The sequence below is a fragment of the Typha angustifolia genome, chromosome 1, assembly GCF_048772165.1.
Source record: "Typha angustifolia cultivar Huaian chromosome 1, ASM4877216v1, whole genome shotgun sequence".
NCBI lineage: Eukaryota > Viridiplantae > Streptophyta > Magnoliopsida > Poales > Typhaceae > Typha > Typha angustifolia.
This window is the reverse complement of record NC_133239.1, coordinates 1,517,288-1,539,099: the sequence shown is the minus strand read 5'-3', so window position 1 is coordinate 1,539,099 and position 21,812 is coordinate 1,517,288. Positions and strand designations below refer to the sequence as shown.

The following is a 21,812-nucleotide window of genomic DNA, read 5'->3' as shown; positions in this document are numbered from 1 at the left end:
AGGCTCGAAATAAGCTCTTTATAACACTTGCCGTAAAAAATGGGTCAAACCAAAATAAATTCTTTTCTAAAGGTAAATTAGAATTGGTTTAGAGACTTGTCTTCGTGTGCTTTGATAAAAATCACGACCATTAAAATTTTCAATTAAAGTTAACAATATTGATGTCATTTTACTTGAAATTATTTTGTATAACTAGGTAACACTGAACTATTTCTTAAATACATATTTAATTAATAAAAATAAAATTGTATGAGTTATTTACTCATCTTTGTTAATGACATTTGTACACCTTAGTCCAAAAATGCACAAAGACGTGCCCAAAATATAAAAGTAAAAAAAAAAGAAGACTAATTGGTCTGAATAATAATTAGCTAACCAATTAGAACGTGAAAAATATGAACCTTTCCAAATTGTAGACCAGAAATGTCATCCTATGAACCATTCGTAATAAAATAATACTATAGCCAATAAAAAGTGAAGCTAAGAGCCTAATTGCCATGTGAATCCTAGTGGCTTTGCGTCTAGCCAACGCAGTGGGGTCTTCTTCCAGTCTTGGACGCCCAAATGACTCAACCTTCTTCCCCTAATGAAGTAATCGTTCAACATTTTTAGTCTTTTTGAGACCCCCAAAATCTTCCAATCCACATCCCAGCTCAGCGCGCGCCTCTTTTTATCTACTAAAGACTATTTCTTCGCCCCTCCTCCCTGGGCCCTGGTACCTGTGGTCCCTTGTCCCTTCCAATAGAAGAAGCTTCCAAAGTCCAACCCCCGTAACTAATAATATATTTCTCCCCGTTCCTCCCATCTCCATTCCCATCGCCCGCAGATCCCCCCTCCCCTCTTCCGAGTCCTAGGGTTTGAACTTCCAGTTTCCCGAGAAGAATGGAGGTCAAAGCAGCCGCGAGTCGGTTCACCCTGGGGAAGCAGTCGTCCCTCGCCCCTGACCGCGACGCGGATCTCGAGGCGGCCCGATCCGGGGGATCCAATGGTGAGTTCGACCTCGTCCCCGAGATCCCCGCCAGTGTACGCCTCATGTACCTCGCGAACGAGGGGGACCTGGATGGGATCCGGGAGCTGGCGGATTCCGGAGTCGACGTCAACTTCAAGGACATCGACGGGAGGACGGCGTTGCACGTGGCGGCGTGCCAGGGCTTTGCGGATGTTGCGGAGTTGTTGCTCGAGAAAGGGGCGCAGGTGGATCCGGAGGATCGATGGGGTAGTACGGTACGTTGGAATCTTGGAATTGGTCTTTCTGTTTGTCTTCCTTGTTCTCTATTTCCAAATTGTTTGACAGATTCGAATCGTATGAAGAAGTAAATTGACTGTGTCAGTAATTAGAGAACTGATTCGCCTGACAAGCTTCCGATTCCTATAACAAAAGGGAGTTCTAGAATAGTGAAATAATCCTAATGTACTTTCCCAAAGTTGTAAATTCGTGTTTAATGAAATCCTTGTAGCACTGATGTGATAGGTTTCATATCCATTGAAAAAGATAGTTTCTTCTTTTTATTATTTATATATGTATTTATTTACTTATTTTGCTGAAAACAACTGAGGTTAATGCTCCGCTTGAATACCATTCTTGTGCGATAACTCCACAAAGTGTCGTAAGGAAGTGTGCCAATTTTGTGGGGAATAAGTTGAATACACTCCCTAGAATTGACACTGGATTGATGTCAGAATTGTATGTATGGTTTATTCTGCCAGAGTCATATAAAATAATAAAATACAATAATAACAGTCAAGTTTATATAGTGCCTCTTATTAACAGCCACTAGCAGATGCAATACATTACAAGAAACAGGAGGTAATCAAGCTTCTGGAGAAACATGGTGCTAAGCTCAAGGTATGCCATGCATATTTTCTTGGGCTGTGAAGTTGGCTTGTTAAATGGATGTTACTAATCTTATCCTGTATTGTGCTGAAGATTGCTCCAATGCACGTTGGGAACGCCCGTGAAGTCCCAGAATATGAGATAGACCCAAGTGAACTGGATTTCACCAACAGCATCGCTATAACTAAGGTAGTTAAGTGCTTCTTCTGGCCTACAAAATTTTGACATGGATTGAGATGTAGTCCTATTTTCTGGTCTAGTTTTACTTGTTCTGATTCTTTATTAATAGATTAATTGATGATCATACTTAACTATAGTCACATGAGAACTGTTTTTCTTCTTGTAGCTTTGTGTTATTTTCACAGTTCTACCTCCTTTGTTTGGAGATAGAAAGTGGTTGAATCCACAGATTTTTTGTACCTCATTCTCTTGGATCATTTATATTTGAGTTTTCTTGAGCATCCCATGAGTTATGATTTTCATTTTCAACAAAATGACTGCATGCTGCATTTTCTTGCTCCTTATGACTTCTGCAAAATTGTCTTTGCCTCAGGGTACATTTTGTATGGCGACTTGGCGTGGAATTCAAGTTGCTGTAAAGCAGCTTGACGAGGACCTAATTAACGATGAGGATAAAGTGTGGGTTGGTTCCATCAAATTAAGAGAGTTCATAGTTTCTTATTACCATGTACAATTACTTGTGTAATCATTCTTAACCATTGTTTACTTTTTTCCATAACATCTTAAACTTGTTTCTTTATTCTACAGAAGGGCATTTAGGGATGAGCTTGCCTTGCTTCAGCTAGTACGTCATCCAAATGTTGTCCAGTTTTTGGGCGCTGTCACTCAGAGCAGCCCGATGATGATTGTCACAGAATTTCTACCAAAGGTTTTTACTGAATCTTTGGATAACAATTCTTCATAGGTCATAATATCTGACTTTATTCATTTAGAGTTAGGTTGCTGTAAATGATTTCCTTCTCATAGGAATTTATAGCTTTATTTGGTTGTCTTACAACCTTGATAAGCCTTCTCATATACTTACGCCCTTGAGCAACTAGTTAGTTTGTTTTGTATAGTTAGACCCTTGGTCTTCACTTATGACTACGATTCTTTTCTTCTGGAGTATCTTCTTGACTATTTGTTGGGGGCAAAAGGCCATATAGCAATTTGATTTGATTTGTTTCCATTTTTGTTTTTGGAATCATAATGATCATCTAGATAAACAAGTTGGTAGAATCTTGAACTTGCAATAAATTGAATGTGGACATTTAACAGATAGTTCCAATCGACCATAGTTTGTGGGATCTTGAGATGTACAGAAACATTTTTCATATAAAATTTGTACAGTCTAACATACTGCATGCATATATATATATATATATATATATATATATATATATATATATATATATACTAATTTTTTAATTCCTTTTTGTTCATTTTGGTGTGCAGGGAGATTTTTGTGCCTTCCTGAAACGTAGGGGAGCTTTAAAGCCATCAGTGGCAGTTAAATACGCACTTGATATTGCAAGGTTCATTGATTTCTATGTGGAAAACATCTATAATTTCTGCTTCCTCGCAAATTTTCATGCTAGTTCTTATGCTTAAGCATGAGTCGTCTTATATTCCTTGCTCTTTCCAAATAGAACCTAATTTTATTTAAATCACACCAGAGGAATGAATTACTTACATGAGCACAAACCAGAAGCTATTATCCACCGTGATCTTGAACCTTCGTAAGTGAGCAATTTCTGCTGCTATTTTTCTCTTCATTCATGTGTGTTTTCATATTTACTGGATTGCTTGCTTTGTGTGTTCATAAGTTACCTGAATACTTGGAATTGTTAAATGCCGTTGTTCTTACTCATTGTATGATAACAGGAATATATTGCGGGATGATTCTGGGCATTTGAAAGTCGCTGACTTTGGTCTCAGCAAGTCGCTAAAATTGGCAAAAACAGTTCGAGAAGATAGGCCACTGACCTGTCAAGACAATGCCTGTAAGTAGTTTTCTTCTCTCATGCTAAGTTTATTTCTTTTGAAATGAATGTGCATCACATAATGCTTTTGCAGATCTCTCCACAAACCAGTCCTTATTATTCACCTATTGATGTTTTGATGCTATTAGTAGTTTTAATGGACCTTACACTCATGAGTGTACTACTTTTATTAAGTCATACTAAGTATAATGTGTAAAGCACATCAAGAAATTGCCGGAAATTTGTTAGGCAGAATGATGTCCTTTTCTTTATCCTTTTTTCCTCTTTTTTGCTGAAGAGCATTCCCTTATAGCTAGTTTTTTCTTGTGTGGAAAGAAGTATTAGCATGTTGGAGAAATTTTGGATGTAAATATTTTTATTTCAAGATCGCATAGAGAGATGTTAATACGGACCATGTTATAAATGAATTCTTTTTAAACTTTCTTCATCAAGCAGAAGGCTTTGAACCTTGAAACTGTGTAGTTTTGTCATTCTCTCTGCATGTTATGTTTGTGCAAATTCTTCTGACATAAGAAAAAGATAAAGGAAGAAAACGAGCAAAGTAAAACCGAATGATGTTGCTGTTTAACTTCTCAACAGATGTTTTTCTTTTCACTTTTATGACAAATGTGAACTCTCATTTATAATTCATTTGGTCAATTTCGATCTCAAATTAGCTCTGCAATTCTCTGAGGGAGACTAAGTTGCAGCATGAACCAAAAGTGGAATTCTGTTCCTTGATCAAAGTGTTGCAAGCTGAACTAAGTTGCAGTAGATAATTGCACTTTCTTCATAATAACGATATTATCATAATCTATTAGAAGCATATAATCAACTAGTTCTGCATTGGCATTCTCTTACTATTCTCTTGTAAGGATTTTGACAGACTTGAGACTTCCCTGAATATGCTATAGTTGGCAAAGGGAACATGTCTTGGGTGAGAAGTAAATGGAATATGTTTTGGTGATTCCTCTTATATCAGCTGCATCCAGAACTGTGTGACTTTTAACTTTATGTGAATCTAGTAGATTTTGTAGCGTTTGTTTATAAGCAAGGGAATGTAGTGTTTTGAAGCAAGGGCAGAGTGTGACAATTAGGAGGAGCAGTCTAAACAAATCGACACATAAGTGGGTTTTTTTCATTTTCTTTTTTTGTTGCTTATAAAATGCTGCAACATGGTTGAAGCTTTCGCACATCTGCAGAACTGATTTTACAAGAATGCTTGTTCTACTTCATGAGCTCTTCGTCTTCTGAATATTTAATTTTCTTGACAAAACATTGACACACATATTATCAGGCAGGTATGTGGCTCCAGAGGTGTTCCGAAATGAAGAGTACGATACAAAAGTCGATGTCTTCTCATTTTCTCTGATTCTACAGGAGGTAAACATCTTGAAACTTTGGATACCTATATTGTGTTATAGTAGGCTTTTTTGCAATTTTTTATTTGATTTTGCAAAATTGACCTGCTATTTTCTTAGTTTACGATAATTTTTTACTCATGTATGTGTGTGTCTGTGTGTCAATTTGGAAATTCTTTTTGTTATATTTGTTCTTTGGTTTCCAACTTATTGACTATCTTGACCTCTTAGTATCCTCCTACGCCTCTTGTGTGAAGGCAACTTTTCTTTGCTAGTCTCTTCCTATTGTTTTTTGAAAGCTCTATTGAAAGAATCAACTCTGGGGAACTACTGGATATTTGTGTAGTGAACTAAGGTATGATACAAATATATAGTAATCTTTCTTGGTAAAAAGGTTTTTTCTTTTCTTTTTAATTATCTTGGCCCAACCTGTAGCCTTCACTTGCTGAGTAGTTGAGAATGTTTTCTATAATCAACTTACCGAAATGTTTCACTTTTGTTTGTCTTCCTCTCACAATCCTAGACCTTTGCTGCTATTTTAACAAAGGGAAGAGAGAGGAATTTCTAGAGTTCTGATGGCATAAATATCTGCATCCCTTTCTGGTAGGGGCTAAGTTGTCAGGCTTCAAATTGTGTTGGGACTGAAGGTTTTAGAACAATATCCTTTTACCTAGCTTCCAACAATCTGCTAAATTGTAGTTCAAGCAAATTTCAATAAATGACTGTGGAATGAAAATGTCATTAGGAAACTTTATACTAATTCATTTGGGCCTCTGCAATGTTTACAGAAGTAGGTTATATGTTCTATCCTGTTGGTACAGCAGTAGTACCTTGATATAGAATCATCATGACATCTACATGACTTCTATGGGAGAGAAGAGTGCTGAGCGGCCACATTTTCTGCTGATATTTAATATTTCTTTTCTCACTAATTTTATCCAGATGATTGAAGGATGCCCTCCTTTTTCTCATAAGAAAGAGTGTGATGTTCCAAAAGCATATGCTTCTAAAGAAAGGCCCCCTTTTAGAGCTCCACTTAAGTATTATTCACATGGATTAAAAGAGTAAGTCTTTCGTTGGCTTTATTATTCTTCCATTTTAGTGAGTTTTTTTTTTGGTTGGGATAATTGCACTTTACTTTACCTCCTTGTGGTTTGACTTGATTTCATAAAATCTTTATATTTTCAATTTAAGCATTTAATTATTCTGTTGCCTTGACTAAAGTGCAATTGTTATCTTTTTCATTATATTTAACCAAATTAGGGGTTGAATTTGAAGATCCTTATTAGAAATAAAGTTACGGAATATTAGATAAGTTTTTCAATAATATAATAAAAATATACTCATGTTTAATATGCTTTTATCATTTGAAATACAATCGATATTATTTTAGATACGTTGAAAAATTTATCCAATTATCTACAATTTTGCCCTTAATGAAGATTTTCAAATTTAACATATAGCTTAATCAAATATAATGAGAAAGATAACTGTTGCATTTTAGTCAAGATCATAGAAGTGTTAAATGATTAAGTTGAAAGTACATACGAGTTTGTGAAATTGAGTGAAACGAAGGGGGTAAACTATAATTTCCCTCTTTTCATCTGCATCTTGTTATAGAATTGCTCAATGGAGTTGTTATCACTATTTTGCCTTTATAATTTGTCTACATTCTTGCGTAAGCTTATTCATATCATTATTTTTCATCGTCCATAAAACTCCAGATTATGTGTAGATCAATGCTTGTACTTAGTGATGTTATGCCAGAATTCAATTTTAATAGCCACAAAGTATGTGAGAATATAATTTCATAGCTTCTTTGCAGTTAGTAAATATCAACTTTGGTTTTTCTCACCTGAAGAAAGCTCAGGTCTTTGATATCACATTGTGTAGGTTAATTGTGCAATGCTGGAGCGAAAATCCTGCTGAGAGACCTACATTTAAGAACATTATTGATCAGCTGACTGTGATTCAAAATGAATTTGCACATAGGAGGCGTTGGAAGGTAATTTACCTTAAGTTATCCACTCCCATTTTTTTGGCGAAAATTTTCTACCTTAAATTTGTTAATTTATTGATGCCTGTCATGTTGCATAAAACAATTTGATAAAGGAGCCACATCCAAGCTACTGACTGTTTGGTAATAATGTTATCTGGTTATTTTATATGAATATTTGAATGTGGAATTGCTCCATTGTCTTCTCACCTCTTTTCACTCTTGGGACTAAATTTAAACCAGGCCAATCAGAGGTAGGGAAATCAAATGCAGTAGATACTGTTTGTTTTCGTATAGATGGTGCAAAAAGGATAGATGTTAATTAAGCTGAGATATTAAGCCCTTTGGGAATGTTGAAAGTTATGACACCCCAACCCAAGAAACCAACCCTTTTATGTGACATATCTCTCCTTTTGTGAGACCAAGAGCTGCAAACATGTTTTCTTTTATTTGTCCTAAGATATTAAAATTTTGGATGCTTTTTCATCGAAGTTGGAGGCAGAAAAGCTGTTTCGTACAGACAAACTATTTTGTTCAACTTTGCATATTTTCTATCTGATATATGACAAATTGTAGGACAATTTACATTATTGTTTGTTGTGTATGTTCAAAATATCCAGTTTGGTAAGACTACTTTTCCCTCAGAGCATCACATATATGTAACTGCCCTTTTCCATTTTGTTGGGTCTCCCACTGAGTGCTGCTCTCTAGAACTGTAATGCTTTTCATACATTTCTCGACTTGTCACCTTCTGCCTTTTGTGGCTTGTTTGTACATCGCAGACATCTTGATGCTTTACTTTTTGTGCTTTGACCAGCTGAGATTACAATGTTTCCAGAACATAGAAGCAATTTGGAAGAAAGATTACAGTCAAAATGGCAGCCGGTCCTCACGTTCGTCACGTTCTAATTTCTGAAGTCTTGACAATTTTCCTGTCAGATGAAATATGTAAATTCTAGTTTCATCCAGGAGGACAAGTTCAAGATAGGATCGAGAAATAATAGCTTTCCTTCCATCACCATCCGAAGGCTGTGGTTTCCTTTTCTAGTCAAGGTTTTTTTTTTCTTCTTTAGTATGGTTGCTGCCCATTATTTTGATATCCTCTGTTAAACCTTTATCTTGTATTTATGGATACTACATAAAATTCTTCGCATCTGTATGTAACCAAAAGTTTGGACAAATCTGTAAAACAAATCGGACGGAAGTGTTCACACAACAGTATATGTGTAGTTACCATACAGTGTATGTGAAATATATAGGACTGAAGTGTTCACTCGACAGTATCTTTGTGAAATAACAATGCAACAGCACTCTAAAGGGGAACGAGCATTATCCCCACCGGACCCCCATCCATTGTTTCTGAGGATCTCAGAATGAAGTAAAATTATGCACCTACAAATCTATTATCCAATGCACATATTTCATGTTCCACATCACTTCTATTCTATTTCCAACTCAGTATCCTGTTACCTAACATCTGAGGTGAAAAGTTTGATCGATAATAGAATTAAAGGACTGTTACCCAAGAAGAATTTATGTTCAGAAGCCGTCAGCTCCGTGGTACTTCATAAGGAATTAAATTAATATTTAATATATTTTTATTAGAGCACTTTAAATCTACAAATTGTTTAATCTATCTATCCCAAAGGGGGTTGCACTATTTTTATTTATTCAGCCTATATATAACCTCTGTTCTATCTATGTAAGAATTTATGCTGGAATTCTGTCCGAAGTGGATTCCCTCGTAATTTAACGTCGCATAACAAAGCAAAATGACGTCCCAGTCCCACTCAAATAAAAAAAGAAAAAGGGGAAAAAGCTTGCATCGTGCTCCGTTAATTCGTTCTAGCGCGACATGACTCGTGCGTCACTTCTTTTTACACACCTCAGACCGACCGTGCACCTCCTCTTCCCCTATTTTATCCCCAAATTTCTCTCCAATATATATAAATATATAAAAACCTAGCGTATAAATCTCTCACTTACACCGTGCTGTGGTTGCCAAAATGCCAATAATCCCTTTATAGTACCGCCATCCACTGTCCGCTCACGTGACGAGCAACAGACGAGTGGGTCCACTGTGTAGCGCCGCTCCGAGTTAAACCACTCATCTCCTGTCCAATTGCCTCATCCTTGGATCTCCACCGTACGATGCATCCATTTTTCTCCTTTCTTGTCGTAAACGTGAGGACCCCGCCATCACGGCATCACCCCCCCCCACCGGGCGCCCATTGTCATAGGTTCTTTGACATTTATATTTTCATCCCTTTCTTTTTAAGTTATCTCTAATTCCGCTGCTACTTACAGTCGAAAATATTAGGCGTTAAGCCGAAACTAGTTGAAAATAAAAGGGAGGGGTAAAATGAAAAATTCTCTAGCTTTTTTTGATAACTAAATCTTTCAATATCCTTTCCTTGTCCTCTGCATCGCTTTTTGCATCCATAAGCGGAGAGCGGGAAATTAGAAAGCGAGAAAACAAAAAAGTAAAAGGAAGAAAAAAGAAGAGAAGCTCTCCGTCTCTTTCTCTACTTAGTTTTAAGTTTTTAATTATTTTTCCTTCTTCTTCTCTTCTAAGTGAAGCCATGGCAGCGACGGCAGTGGAGAGCTTCTCGATTCGGTAAAATTCTCGTCCTTCGCTTCCTGACCTCTTTATTGTATCTCTTGATCTGATCCGATCTGATCTGATCTGTGGCGTTCTCTTGACCGAAGCGAGTATGCGGCTCAGATGCGAAGCGTCGATTTCGGCAAATGCTGGCCGTTCGATGGGGACGCGGGGGTCGGGTCGCTCCCCCCGATGCCTTACCGGAGGTTCCGGTGGTGGTCCGACGAGCTCGCCGCCGCGAGATCCGGCGGAGGAGAGGTCGATTTGGCAGCGCCGTCGACGCCGGAGGAGAAGGGGAGGCAGGGGAGGGGTAAGCAGAGGACCCCGAAGAAGAGGTCGATCGTGGAGTTGTTTGCCGTTTCGCCGCAGATTACGGCAGTCGAGGATGAATCCGGAGACGGAGAGGAGGAGCGAGCGGGGACGGAGGAAGAGGGGAAACTGGAGAAGGAAGCGAGAGAAGAAGGGGAAAGAGGAAGAGGAGATGTTCTGGAAGCGGTAGAGGGAGGAAGCGGATCCGATGGGAAAAGGAAAGAACGGATCAAGGAAGACGAAAAGGTAGAGAAGATGAGAAAGATGAAGCTTAAGAGTAAGAAAGCTAAGAAGCAGCAACGGCTTCAGATTAAAATTTGTGTTGAGAAAAAGGTACACGATCTACCCTATTTATATCTTTCTAGAATTCCAGTATAATTCCTGCTCTTGGGAACTTCGTATTCAATACTTTATGCTAGTAATTGGTGAAATCTGAAATTTGTTGGACCAAAATAGAAATGCTAAGGCAAAGTTAATCAAGTAATAATTCTACCTTCTATAGTTGGATACTGTACGATTCCCATCATAGGAACATTTCCTTTGTATCCTGACACCAAGAATGATCCAATTTTTCCAACACTCTTAATTTTGTGGAATATTCACTCCTTGTTATATTACTGGACCTTGTGTTTCTCGTCGAGCAAATTAGTGTATCTCTGGCCAGAATAGACTTTACCAACATACCTATTGGCTATTGCGTTCTCAGAGGGGCGAACTTTCTTAACCATCACGTAGCAACCAAGTCCTTAAAGCTTGTGAAACCTCTCATCTATATTGTTCTTTTATGATAATCGTACTACTCTAGAAAACAAATGACACTAGTAGTTAAAATGCTGTCTCACTCCATCTTCCTATTACTCCTGTTAATTCTAGCCTTAACAATTGAGCCACTCTCCAAAGATAACATTTCAATGTACTCCCGCATAAAACATCGTGGAATGAGGAATTTGGGAAGAACGTCGTGGAACAAAAAGAAAATGCTTATCATGATCAGTTTTTGAACCTAACCATGATTCAACTGTTAGTGTTCCTTTTGTGGAGAAATTTTCATAGTATAGCTCATGATTACTGACTGCCAGATGATTTACCTTGTATATATGCTGCAGTTACTGTTATAGTTTTGTGTTCCTGATTTGAGCTCCTAATATTCAAGTTGAAACATATAGTAAATCATATGAAGCATAACAAGTAATTTGTGATTTTACCTTGTGTCTCAGGAGAAAACACACAACCCAAAAATATCATCTCTTAATATTTCTCAATTATTTCAAGATGCAGTAAATAAAAAGATGTTTAGAAAATCTCTCAAGGTTTCTGTCCATACACGAAAGAAGAAATCCGCAGCAGCCAAAAATTTATTAGAGAAGCAAAATCTGAAAGTAAAACCCAGGTTGCTTACGAAAAGTCAGAAATCTGTGAAAAGGGATTTCCCTATTCACAGCATTCTCAAAAAGCAGACAAAGACTTCTTGTATGAAGAAGGATAATTTTACAGGTGATAGAGAGGTTGGGTGTCCATTAAAGCCTCATGGCAAAGCAAAAAAGCATGTCACCTTTTCTGGCAAGGATGATATACTTGGAAACAGTAAGAACAGTACTCGATTGGAGGTGCCTCAATTGCAAAGCCTCTGTAAAATGCTGTCAGATGTGTTGGCTGCATCAACAGCTAGGAGTCTCATCAGAGAAAGTGATAGACCTCCTTCTGATTCTGAGGAGTCGCAGGTGGTAAATGAAAGTAGAATTGCATCAGGACCCATGGAGAAGAATGATAGATCTCTCGCTGAAAATTTACAGTTAACTCCTGAGCTCATTGTTCCACTTGACAAAGAGAAGACGTCGTTGGATGGATCTGTAGACCTAAATCATGTAGCAGAGAACTCTAATAATCTGAACTGTTTTGACTCTGGAAGCTCAGCTTGCTCATCAAGTCATATGTTCTCAGACAACATGGCTGCTTTGAATATTTTTCCTGAGGAGGGGCCAAAATATGGCATTGGAACTCATGCAGAAGAAAATTTTCCTATAAGCAATGGTAGAGCAGGGATGTCTATCCCTATAAGTTCAAGCTGTGAGACCAGTTCACAGTCTCTAACCAGGAATCTGATTTCTCAACCTTCAAGCTCCTGCCTAGTAAGTAGTTCTAAAGAAAATGTGAAGGACCCATTACTTGAGGCAAAGATGAAAAATCAGGTTCCGGACCTTCAACCTAGATGTCATTTGTCTTCTAAAGATGTGATGAGCAGCATAAGTTCATCGACAGGATCAAACAAATCAGTGGATACACGACTAACAACAGATTGTATGTCAGCTTGTAGGAACTTCTGCTTCAATGAAGATTACATTGGTCTTCCACTTAACTCACATGGTGAACTTATCAAGAAGCACTCATGTCATCCTTTTGGCCCTACTGAGCTCTTCAAAAGACAGGACATGGTAAAAGGCTCTTCAGCTAGTTTTCCTGTTCCAAGACTTGTTAACCCTCAAAGTAGCATGGACCATGCAAATACAAGAAGCAGGCATCCCGCTGCTCCATTGTATTGGAAGGAAAAGTTTAGATGGTACCCAGAATGTTACTACTCTCCTGTCATGCCGGTGACGTCTGGGTTAAGTTTTATGCATTTGCCTGGTTTTGAGAGAATGGAAATTCATAACTATGAACCTGCCAGAGAAGAAGATCAAACTGTCCAGCAAGGACGATACTCGATGAAACTCTCTTGTCCTGGATGCAGGGTACATAACCATCATTCTCAGAATTTGTTCCATATGGAGAAGTTCCAAGTTGATGGTAACTTGGACCAGGAGATTCAACCTGCTGCCCAACCAACAATGCGGCTGATGGGTCAAACAGTTACGCTTGGTAAAAACACTCAAGAATGCAGGAGCTTAGATGATGGAAAGATATGGACTGACAAGGATATCATATCTGAAGAATGTCACACTGTAAGAAATTTCGATCAATTTCTTCCATATCAATTGCCCCAGATGGAGTTGATAACGCATCCAGCATCTGAACTATCAAATGGATGCAAAATAAAGCCATTAGAAGTTCCATCGAGCCTTTATGGCAACCCCTCAACTGAATTGCGGTTTGATCATATGCATTTAAGTAATCAACCTCAGAGGCCTTCAGGATGTGTCATCTCTTCATCCTTTGGAAACCATAGTTCTACAGTGAACAGTCATAGTCAGCATCCTCAAGCAATGCTGAATAGAGCATCCGTGGGCAACTTGAATTCAGTAACCAGGTATAGTGACATTGGGTGTCAAGTACCATTTGTGGTAACCCATCACCAAAATGTTAGTCAGCATATGCTGCTGAACTCTACGCACTGTAAGCACACTCAGAGTCTTTCTTTCAGTACCTCATCAACTTCCAATCTACACAAGAATTATTGCAACATCGTAGAACCACCATCAGTCCGATCTTCCCCATGTCTTCCACATTGGCTGATAAATGCAAAACAGCAAAAGAAAGCCCAGCTCTCATCTTTTTCTTCATATCCAAATCCTATTGATGTGCACCATCCATGTGCGGTCTCTGGAAGTAAGCTTCCGTCCTTTCCTTCTACATACCCCTCACCAGTTATCTCTTTTCCTGTTTATAATAGCAATAATGTTGCTCCGCCGTGTGGTTCCACTTCTTTATTTCATCCTTCCTTTATTCCGGCCTATCCACCAAGCAAATCTGCTTCTGCTGTCAGTGCCTCCTGTAAGAACAAGAGTAGGAACAGGAATGAAATGAAATCCAAATATACATTCCTCAAAGGTCTGGACTGTGCTAACAGGAGTAAGAAAAGGCCTGCGGTTAAAGGTGACGAGTTCCTGAGACCAGTGAAGAAGCCTCATTTGACAATGCAAAATGACTTGACTATGCCAACAGAACCCAGTAGAAGAGAAGAATTGCCTGGATGTACCTCAGACGATACAGGAACTACAGAAATGTCTGCTTTTAATAATAAAATGGGTGAAGTGGATCTTCAATCAGTGAATAATGAAGATAGTGAATCAAGAACTCTTCCCACAGGCTCAAGACTCACAAGTGGGACAAGACCAGGGCCTGTAAAATTGAGTGCAGGAGCAAAGCATGTACTGAAGCCTAGTCCAAATATGGATGAGGACAACTCCAGACCAATTCATTCAACGATACCACTTGCATTTGGGACAAGCTGTGGTAAAATGACCCTGTCTCAAAAGGAAAATGCAAAAATTTACAGATTCTAGCTTCTACTCGGTGGTTTATATAAGGAAGTTTTATGAGTGATAGTTTCCTCTGCAATTAATTAGTGGTTAGCTCATGTATGTATAATACTATATCATATAACTAACCCATTTTGTGGTTTCCAAGCCTTTGTTGCAATTGAATTTTGCAACCTAAAGCTATGATGTGTAAGCTAGTATTTTCTTTCTAAAGTTGAGCATAGATGTATCTAATGTAATGTTGTCTTATGAATTTGATACTTATTTTTGTGCAGTGTGATATAAAATTCATGATACTTATTTTAGTGCAATTGAATTCTTTTTGTTCTTTTCATGATACAAAATTCATGATGATTACTGAAAGTTTGTTCTTTTCAGTTTAGAATTTACAACTTTGTGCATTTACAACATGCAGTTTTGATCTTACCGTCTACTATTTATGCCTTCTCCAAATAACGAGCAATATTTGTTCCATTTATTATCTGACTTCTAATATCCTGGAATTTATCTGACATTTTTTTTTTTGGTCTCAATCTGTTGCTGTCTGGAAAGGAATTAAATAGAGTTTCTTTTCTGACTTGTTAGCATCTTCTTCAGGGCAACGGGCTCTATATTACTAATTAGTGCCAAAAGAGTGTTAATATGAGGATTTCTCTGGGTAACGAAAAATTAAACAGTTTAACATGCAATGGCAAGCAGATCGTAGATCAATTCCTATCGAGTCATAATAAGAAGGTATCAACATCTTTCATTACTCCATAACAATACAGATAGTTCAGAGTTTAAACTCTCAGCATTTGAACCGCTACGATTGCTAACAAACTCTCCAAACCTCACATCCAACAATCCCACACATCAACACAGACGGAAAAAATAAAAAGAAAACAAGGTATTAAACTGGCAGATGAGTGACATGACTCACTGTTCACTTCGTTAATTAATTATCAAACACTTCTCCAAATTTCGAGCAGAATGAGAGGAATAAGTCGCAGAATACATAATATATATATATATATATATACTTTTTAAACTTGAGCAAGATGACGGAGATCCATCGGATATGCATCGGACGATAACTGTGCGCTGTAAGATCTTTTACCGACGAGGATGTTCGCTGCCTCCGTAGGATGGAATGCATCCCAGAAGAGATACTCTGCTCTATTTTCGCATGGAGTTTGGAAAGGTAGGCAGGTGACCTGCCCATTGTTCCTCCCTACTCCACAACATCCTCTATTCGTCACCTTCATTCCTGAAATTAATAACAAAATTACATATATATATATATATATTATCACATCTTGTTCTAAAGAAGCAATAACACTGGGGTCATAATCACACGATTAGATAACTTACCATTAGCCTCAGGATTTCTCAAGATATCCTCAAATATCCCGTAGCCATTGATGTACGTGAAATGAGCTCCTGGCAAGGCGTTGAATTGATCCACCAATGCAATCAATTTCTGGTTGAATATCTGGATGGCAGCGTTAATGTTTTCGACGCAACTCACTCCATTGGGGCTCCGTTGAGCCAACTCATTTGGGCTGCATCCCACCTGCCCAACTCCAATCAATGCTACCTTCCTCGCACCATAGTTGTACAGCGTCTAAACAAACAGCACCATTATTACCACACACTCACAAAAAAAATCATCTTCTCAATGATTCGAAAACATAATAAATTAATAATCCGAGGTGCGAATTGGCAAACTAACTCTCAGTTGGTCGGAGTACTGGTTGATGAGGACGTCGGAGTACTGCTCCGGAGTGTACTGCCGACTGCTCGAGTAAAAAGCCGGCATGAAGTAGTTGTTGAGGTAGTCGTTGCTTCCCATTCCAACAGTGAAGATGCATTTGCTGAGGTAATTTGCAGCGGAATCCTCGTCTCCCAGAATACTTACCATCTGCTGCACTGCTGACTGGTAGTTCTGCAGCTGCCCACTGAAGCTTATTCTCCCACCCTACAATTAACAACATTTGGACCCAAAAAAAATAAATCATGGTTTAAACTGCAAAATTTGCCCACTATTCTCCCTTTTTCTATCTTTTTAGAGTTAGATATAGCTATTAGATTCAAGGGGATACATTTGTAACCAGAGAAAATGTTAAGTATATATATATATATGCACTTATAATTTAATATTTTTTGGCATACCAATTGTTGCCCAGTTTCCTCTCGTATTCCAGCAGCAGCTGATGCAAAGTTAACACCAGTGAGAAGTTGGTCTCCATTTGCACCCGCATAAGGTGGGATCAAGTCCTCAAACCCCAATAGTTGAGCTACAAATTATCAAAATTTATATGTAAATTGTTATCTCACTAATACTCAGAAATATTCATGCTGTAAATATAAAGCTTTTCGTTAAAAAATTATCATACTTAATTAAATAGGTGCCGCTGGGATTAATGAGAAGAGTTCTAAAGTAGATATCAAGTCTGTGAAAAGTTAAAACATACAGGACAAGCAATGCTGTGTAATTTATTAGTTAGACTCCCCTAGGCCCCACTAAGATTTTACTTTATATATATATATATATATATGAGCATAAAAAAAAATCTATCTATTGAAAGAAAATCACTTTGGTAGTTGGAAAATAACTTCTTGCAGCTGAAATAAATGTATAAAACTACTATCTCACTCAAATCAATGCATGACTGACTTGCTCAGAGCCAGAGCCAGCATTATATATTTATCAGCAATTATTTAAGGAGATGGTGACATATCACTTAATAGTATGCTGTTTCTATTTGCCAACAACAAGGACTTTATAATTGGCCAAGAACTCCACTGGCACACTTCTTGAACCGTCCCATCACTTGGTGTTGGTTATCGTAAATATTGGTCATTTATTCCTCTCTCCACCATAACCATAGTCGCAATCACTGGCCTCAGATGATAGGGATATGATACTGTATGAGAGCATTAGTTGCTAATTAATTCCTAAAACAAATGATACTGACACATATGTTTGGAAGATAAGATAAGATATCATTGCTAATTAATGGCTTAAAACATCATCTACAGTTGGTCCGTTAGCTAGCTGACAGTTTCTTCAACTCCAACATGATATTACTCAGTTTTGTAGAAGTAGCTACTTCAATATATTGAACACAAGTGAGCATTAACTTGCAGCGAAAAGAGAGATGTTAGGAAAAGCTTACAAATGACATCAACAGTGGTCAAGCCATTGGTGAACCTCCCAGATGGGCCTCCAGGGAAGTCGATGCCATAAGGCTGGTAGTCAGCCCTTGCCAAGGATGCAATGTTGTTGTTGTTGCCATTGTCCACGAGGGAGTCTCCAAAGATGAAGTAGCATGGCACCTGTGGCTCTGACCTCACACGACTGGAGCTGATCAACCCCAACAAGACCACCAAACCCCACATCCCAAGCTTCTCCTGGAGCTGCGTGTGAGCCACCATTCTTACTCAGACAAGTGCAAGAAAGAGAGATCTAAGAAGGTGGTGTGAGTGGTGGGGAAATCAATGCACACATGGAAAGAATATATAGGGAGAGAGAGAGAGAGGGGGGGCGGGGGGTTTGGTTGGGGTAGTGACGGTTGGATCCGATGGTATTTATTTCCCGGCAGGGTTAACGTGGAGGAGCATGTCATGTGGACTCGTTTTTCTTATCCGAGTGGACTTGTGAATATAATCACTAAGTTATTTACAACCAAAACAATATGTACATTATACCACACGTTCGTGCATCAAGGGGATTCTTCTTCTAGCTATCGTAAGACCAATCAATTGTATCGTTAGTTTTGCCCTGCCTTAATGTGAATCTGTGAATTGGATGTATCCATAATTATTGCTTTCCATTTAATATGCAAACGGCTCATTAATGCATCGTATACAAAGTGACTGTTTCGTTAGACGGTGCATTTGGATAGGGAATAAGTATATAGCAGCATGCAGTTTATTATTTCAAAACTCTTCTAATTATTTCAGACAAAAATAATAGGTCTTGAATGATGTTCACGCAAATAAGGAGAGAGGAATACGTGGGAAAAAAAAACCTTCTATATATTTAAGAGTGCCTGAGATCTAAAGGCAGGAGGTGTGATCTTAATAACTGCAGATAGGCATCCAAAGATAGCTATGAATAAGACTACAATGAGCAGCTGGTGTGGAACGGAAGAAGGCAGCAAATGGGTTTGAATTTGGTCCACCGTTCTCCACTGCTTCTATCATCCTATGCACCAAAAGCACAATTTTTAGGGTCCAGATTTAGTTAGGATTTAATTTTAGTATTCAACTATACCGTCTCTAATTTGTAAGACAAGTCCTTATACTGTAGGGTATGTCTTAGTTCATGTTATCTTATTAATAGGACTCCCTGCCCTTCTTTGTAAGGCATGTATTCATGCTCAACATCTCTAGTGTTGGAATTCAGATTTATTGTCGTCGATCATATACCATATCAAATGTATAACTATTTCTTAGTAAACTATAAATAACCTCAAATATATCAATAACCTACAAGAGAAACAGGCAGTGAGAAGATGGCCCATAAGTGATGAACAGTTGCACAAAGTCTTCCCAAAATTTATGCACCGCCTTACACAGTTGGTACGACCTTATTGTCTTCAATATATACATTCAAATTTCATCTCTAAAGTTTAGGAATCCGATTTGTATAGTACCAAAAAACGGGTAATTAAAAAGTGAAACAAAAAAAAATCTATTCATTGGACTGCTCTTTGGACAGCAAAATTAGTGATGGAATGAAAATAAATATAGCATGGAAATAAATCAGTAGAAATTGGGAGCAAAAAAGTTTGGCCAAATGATGGTTAGATATATTGAAGACCATAATAAATGCATCTAACTTTATCTCTTCCAAAATGAATCAAATCAATCAATCAATCATCCAACTCCGCGTCGTGGCAGATGAGATGATCTCCAACTCTCCTTTCCCTACAACGTTCTTATATAATGAATTAACCCACTTCACTTTAAAGACGCTCCACCTACCATCATCAATTACCCATTGCCATTGCCAAACAGCTCAGGCAATGGCAGTGTGCATGTGTGAGTATGTCATATCTCCATTGACGACCACTCCTCTGTCAGTTCTACTGCATGTCTGCATGATGATGATATATATATATATATATATATGGTCTCATTTCTACGAGAAGTTAATATGAGAGAGAGAGAGAGAGCTACCACATGATCTCTAGTAAGTTCCCACCACTCACTCACTCTATCCTATATCATATCTGTGCCAAAACAGTGGAGTAATAAAGAGAGTGTTGGTCCCTCTCTAAAAGGCCAAGTCTAAGCCTGTGGCTTTCCTGATTATATCACTGTAGCTCGTGGTCAAATTGATTGGAATACTAGTTAGAGTTATTATCTAGTAAAAATTTCACTTAATAGGTCCAGATTTTCTTACACATCTTAATATATACTTTTCTATAATTATAGATAGGTTCTTATGGATTTAAAAAATGAATAAAAATATATCTGAATAAAGGTATCCAAATACTAGTTAGATGGCATTGATAGGTATAACACTTAGGTAACATGCAATGATTAAATGGCGGCCATTAATGCATGGCAATATTGGGCTACTACGAAAAAGACACGTCGGCAATTTTAATCCCATTGCATCAATCCTATCCCTGTTCCTATTCGTATACTAGGAATAAACGTGGATAAGAATAAAACTATCCAAGATCCATTAAATCCAATTCGCTTCACAACTATGAGACAAGATGGGCCAATGGAAGGCCCACTAATTTGGATATTGGGCTTCAAACTAATGGGTTATATTGGGCCAGGCCCATAACTTCGGAACATTTTCAAATAACACCATACGTTTTAGAAATTTTCTATTTAACACCCTAACTCCACACCACACTAAATTTTGTTTACTAACTAAAACTTTTATATTTTACAAAATGGTACTTTGGAAGATAAACTTACAATATATTTTCAAAGAAATCGATTAGTCTAAATTACTTTAATGTATAATTAACTCATAACGAAAGGTTAGAAATGAGGTTATATATGCGATAGAAGTAGGTAGAAGAATGCCATCATACTTCTTTACTCCCACACGTAAACCCCAAGAAAAAAGATAAATTAAATTAGTGGATAAGCTTCACCATTGCAAGTGGTCCCGAGAAGAGAAAGAGGGAGAACCCTAATCACCCCATTCTTTTTAAGTGCAAGTTTAGATAACCTATCTAACTTCCTTAGGTTATTAAAAATATCTCACAATCTATGTACGTCTCTCATCTGAAGATTGGGATTGTTTGTTTCATTTGGTAAGTTAATACAATGCCACGTCGATCGATTTAATTTTCTAACCTTTAAAAGTCCTACGTGCATGGCCTTACAAATACCCTAGTTAATATTCTTTGGTCATATATTTACTACTTATGGATATAAGTCATCGAATTCAATAATAATATATATTTATTAAAATGTATGGATCGATACGTAAATAGTAGAAAGTTAGGATGTAAACTAGAAATATTGGCCCATAGAAATTAAAATAGTGATCGACGAGTATGTGTACGTATATAAACCGGTTGTTTTCTGTTTCAATGGTGACATACCACGTGGCAGACATCGAATGGGCTATCACAGAACGCACGAATCGTGCGACCCAGTAGTAGTAGTAGTAGTAGTAGTAGTAGTAGTAGTAGTGTGATCTTTTATTAGTGATGTCGTCAATGAAGCGCAATTATAATCAACTCTTGCCCTTAATTTTCCTAATTCCAATGCCCAGAGCTCCGAGAGAGTAGTTCAAACGATGGAGGAGTTCCAAGAAGCGGACATCCTGTGGCCTGAGACGGTGGAGGAGTACCAAGACTCGGATGTCATCTGGTTCGCCGATCACGTCGACGACCACCGCCGCATCGCCGGGCCGAGCCGGAAGGCAGCTTCGTCCCCGGTCGACATCCCTCCCAAGGCGGCTGATCTCCACTGCCCGTTGCTGATGGCCTTCACCAATTCCATCTTCAATCTTAACAGCGTCGTCCCCTCCGGGAAATTTGTTCCGCCGCACATCTTTTTGGCTCGGAAGATCAACCCTAAAATGGTTCGCGTCGGCCATGGTAAGACGGTGAAAGAAAGAAGAAGGATTCCGGAATATGTTAAGAAATTGTGACACGAAATTAACTTTCTCCTATCTTGTTTTGTATATATATATATATATATATATTTGATCGCGGATAAAACACTAGAGCAAAAGATAGAGATGTATCGGAATAATTCTTGCTGCTGTTTGATCTTGTAACTACGATCGATGCTGATCCATGTTCTACTTAATTTGGACTTTTATTTGAGATTTTCTACCATTTTAATCTCTTCACAACTAGATTCCTTCCTTTATAAGACTCACTCGTTTATCACACATAAGACCAAGATAATTGACTGAAGCTATACACATATACATATATTGTATTTTAAGTTGGATTAGATTAAGCTCATGAACACGTCGACAATGATTGTGATGCGAAACTATAATTCACTTAACCTCCAAAGACTTCTGACCCTAATCATCAAATAGTGTGAAGCAA

At 37.9% G+C, this 21,812-nt stretch overlaps 3 protein-coding genes across 3 annotated transcripts; 2 read left to right on the top strand and 1 right to left on the bottom strand.

Annotated features, from left to right (window-relative positions):
* Window positions 1-748: 748 nt before the first annotated feature.
* LOC140762611 (serine/threonine-protein kinase 12-like) lies at window positions 749-8,453 on the top strand. The gene is made up of 12 exons (XM_073100487.1): window positions 749-1,224; window positions 1,772-1,846; window positions 1,928-2,023; window positions 2,388-2,473; window positions 2,603-2,723; window positions 3,290-3,369; window positions 3,511-3,573; window positions 3,719-3,837; window positions 5,114-5,199; window positions 6,120-6,241; window positions 7,071-7,182; window positions 7,991-8,453. Exons 1-12 carry the CDS (start codon window positions 883-885, stop codon window positions 8,087-8,089), a joined length of 1,401 nt encoding a protein of 466 aa, XP_072956588.1. The 5' UTR covers window positions 749-882; the 3' UTR covers window positions 8,090-8,453.
* Window positions 8,454-9,621: 1,168 nt separating this feature from the next.
* On the top strand, window positions 9,622-14,574 carry LOC140760660 (uncharacterized). Its single transcript, XM_073097703.1, has 3 exons — window positions 9,622-9,790; window positions 9,883-10,417; window positions 11,302-14,574. The coding sequence occupies exons 1-3, from the start codon at window positions 9,756-9,758 to the stop codon at window positions 14,302-14,304; spliced, it is 3,573 nt and encodes a 1,190-aa protein (XP_072953804.1). The 5' UTR covers window positions 9,622-9,755; the 3' UTR covers window positions 14,305-14,574.
* Window positions 14,575-15,005: 431 nt separating this feature from the next.
* LOC140765752 (GDSL esterase/lipase At5g45670-like) lies at window positions 15,006-17,763 on the bottom strand. The gene is made up of 5 exons (XM_073105012.1): window positions 17,442-17,763; window positions 16,435-16,559; window positions 15,995-16,240; window positions 15,634-15,886; window positions 15,006-15,529 (listed from the first exon to the last, which is right to left on the bottom strand). Exons 1-5 carry the CDS (start codon window positions 17,698-17,700, stop codon window positions 15,306-15,308), a joined length of 1,107 nt encoding a protein of 368 aa, XP_072961113.1. The 5' UTR covers window positions 17,701-17,763; the 3' UTR covers window positions 15,006-15,305.
* Between the last annotated feature and the right edge of the window lie 4,049 nt (window positions 17,764-21,812).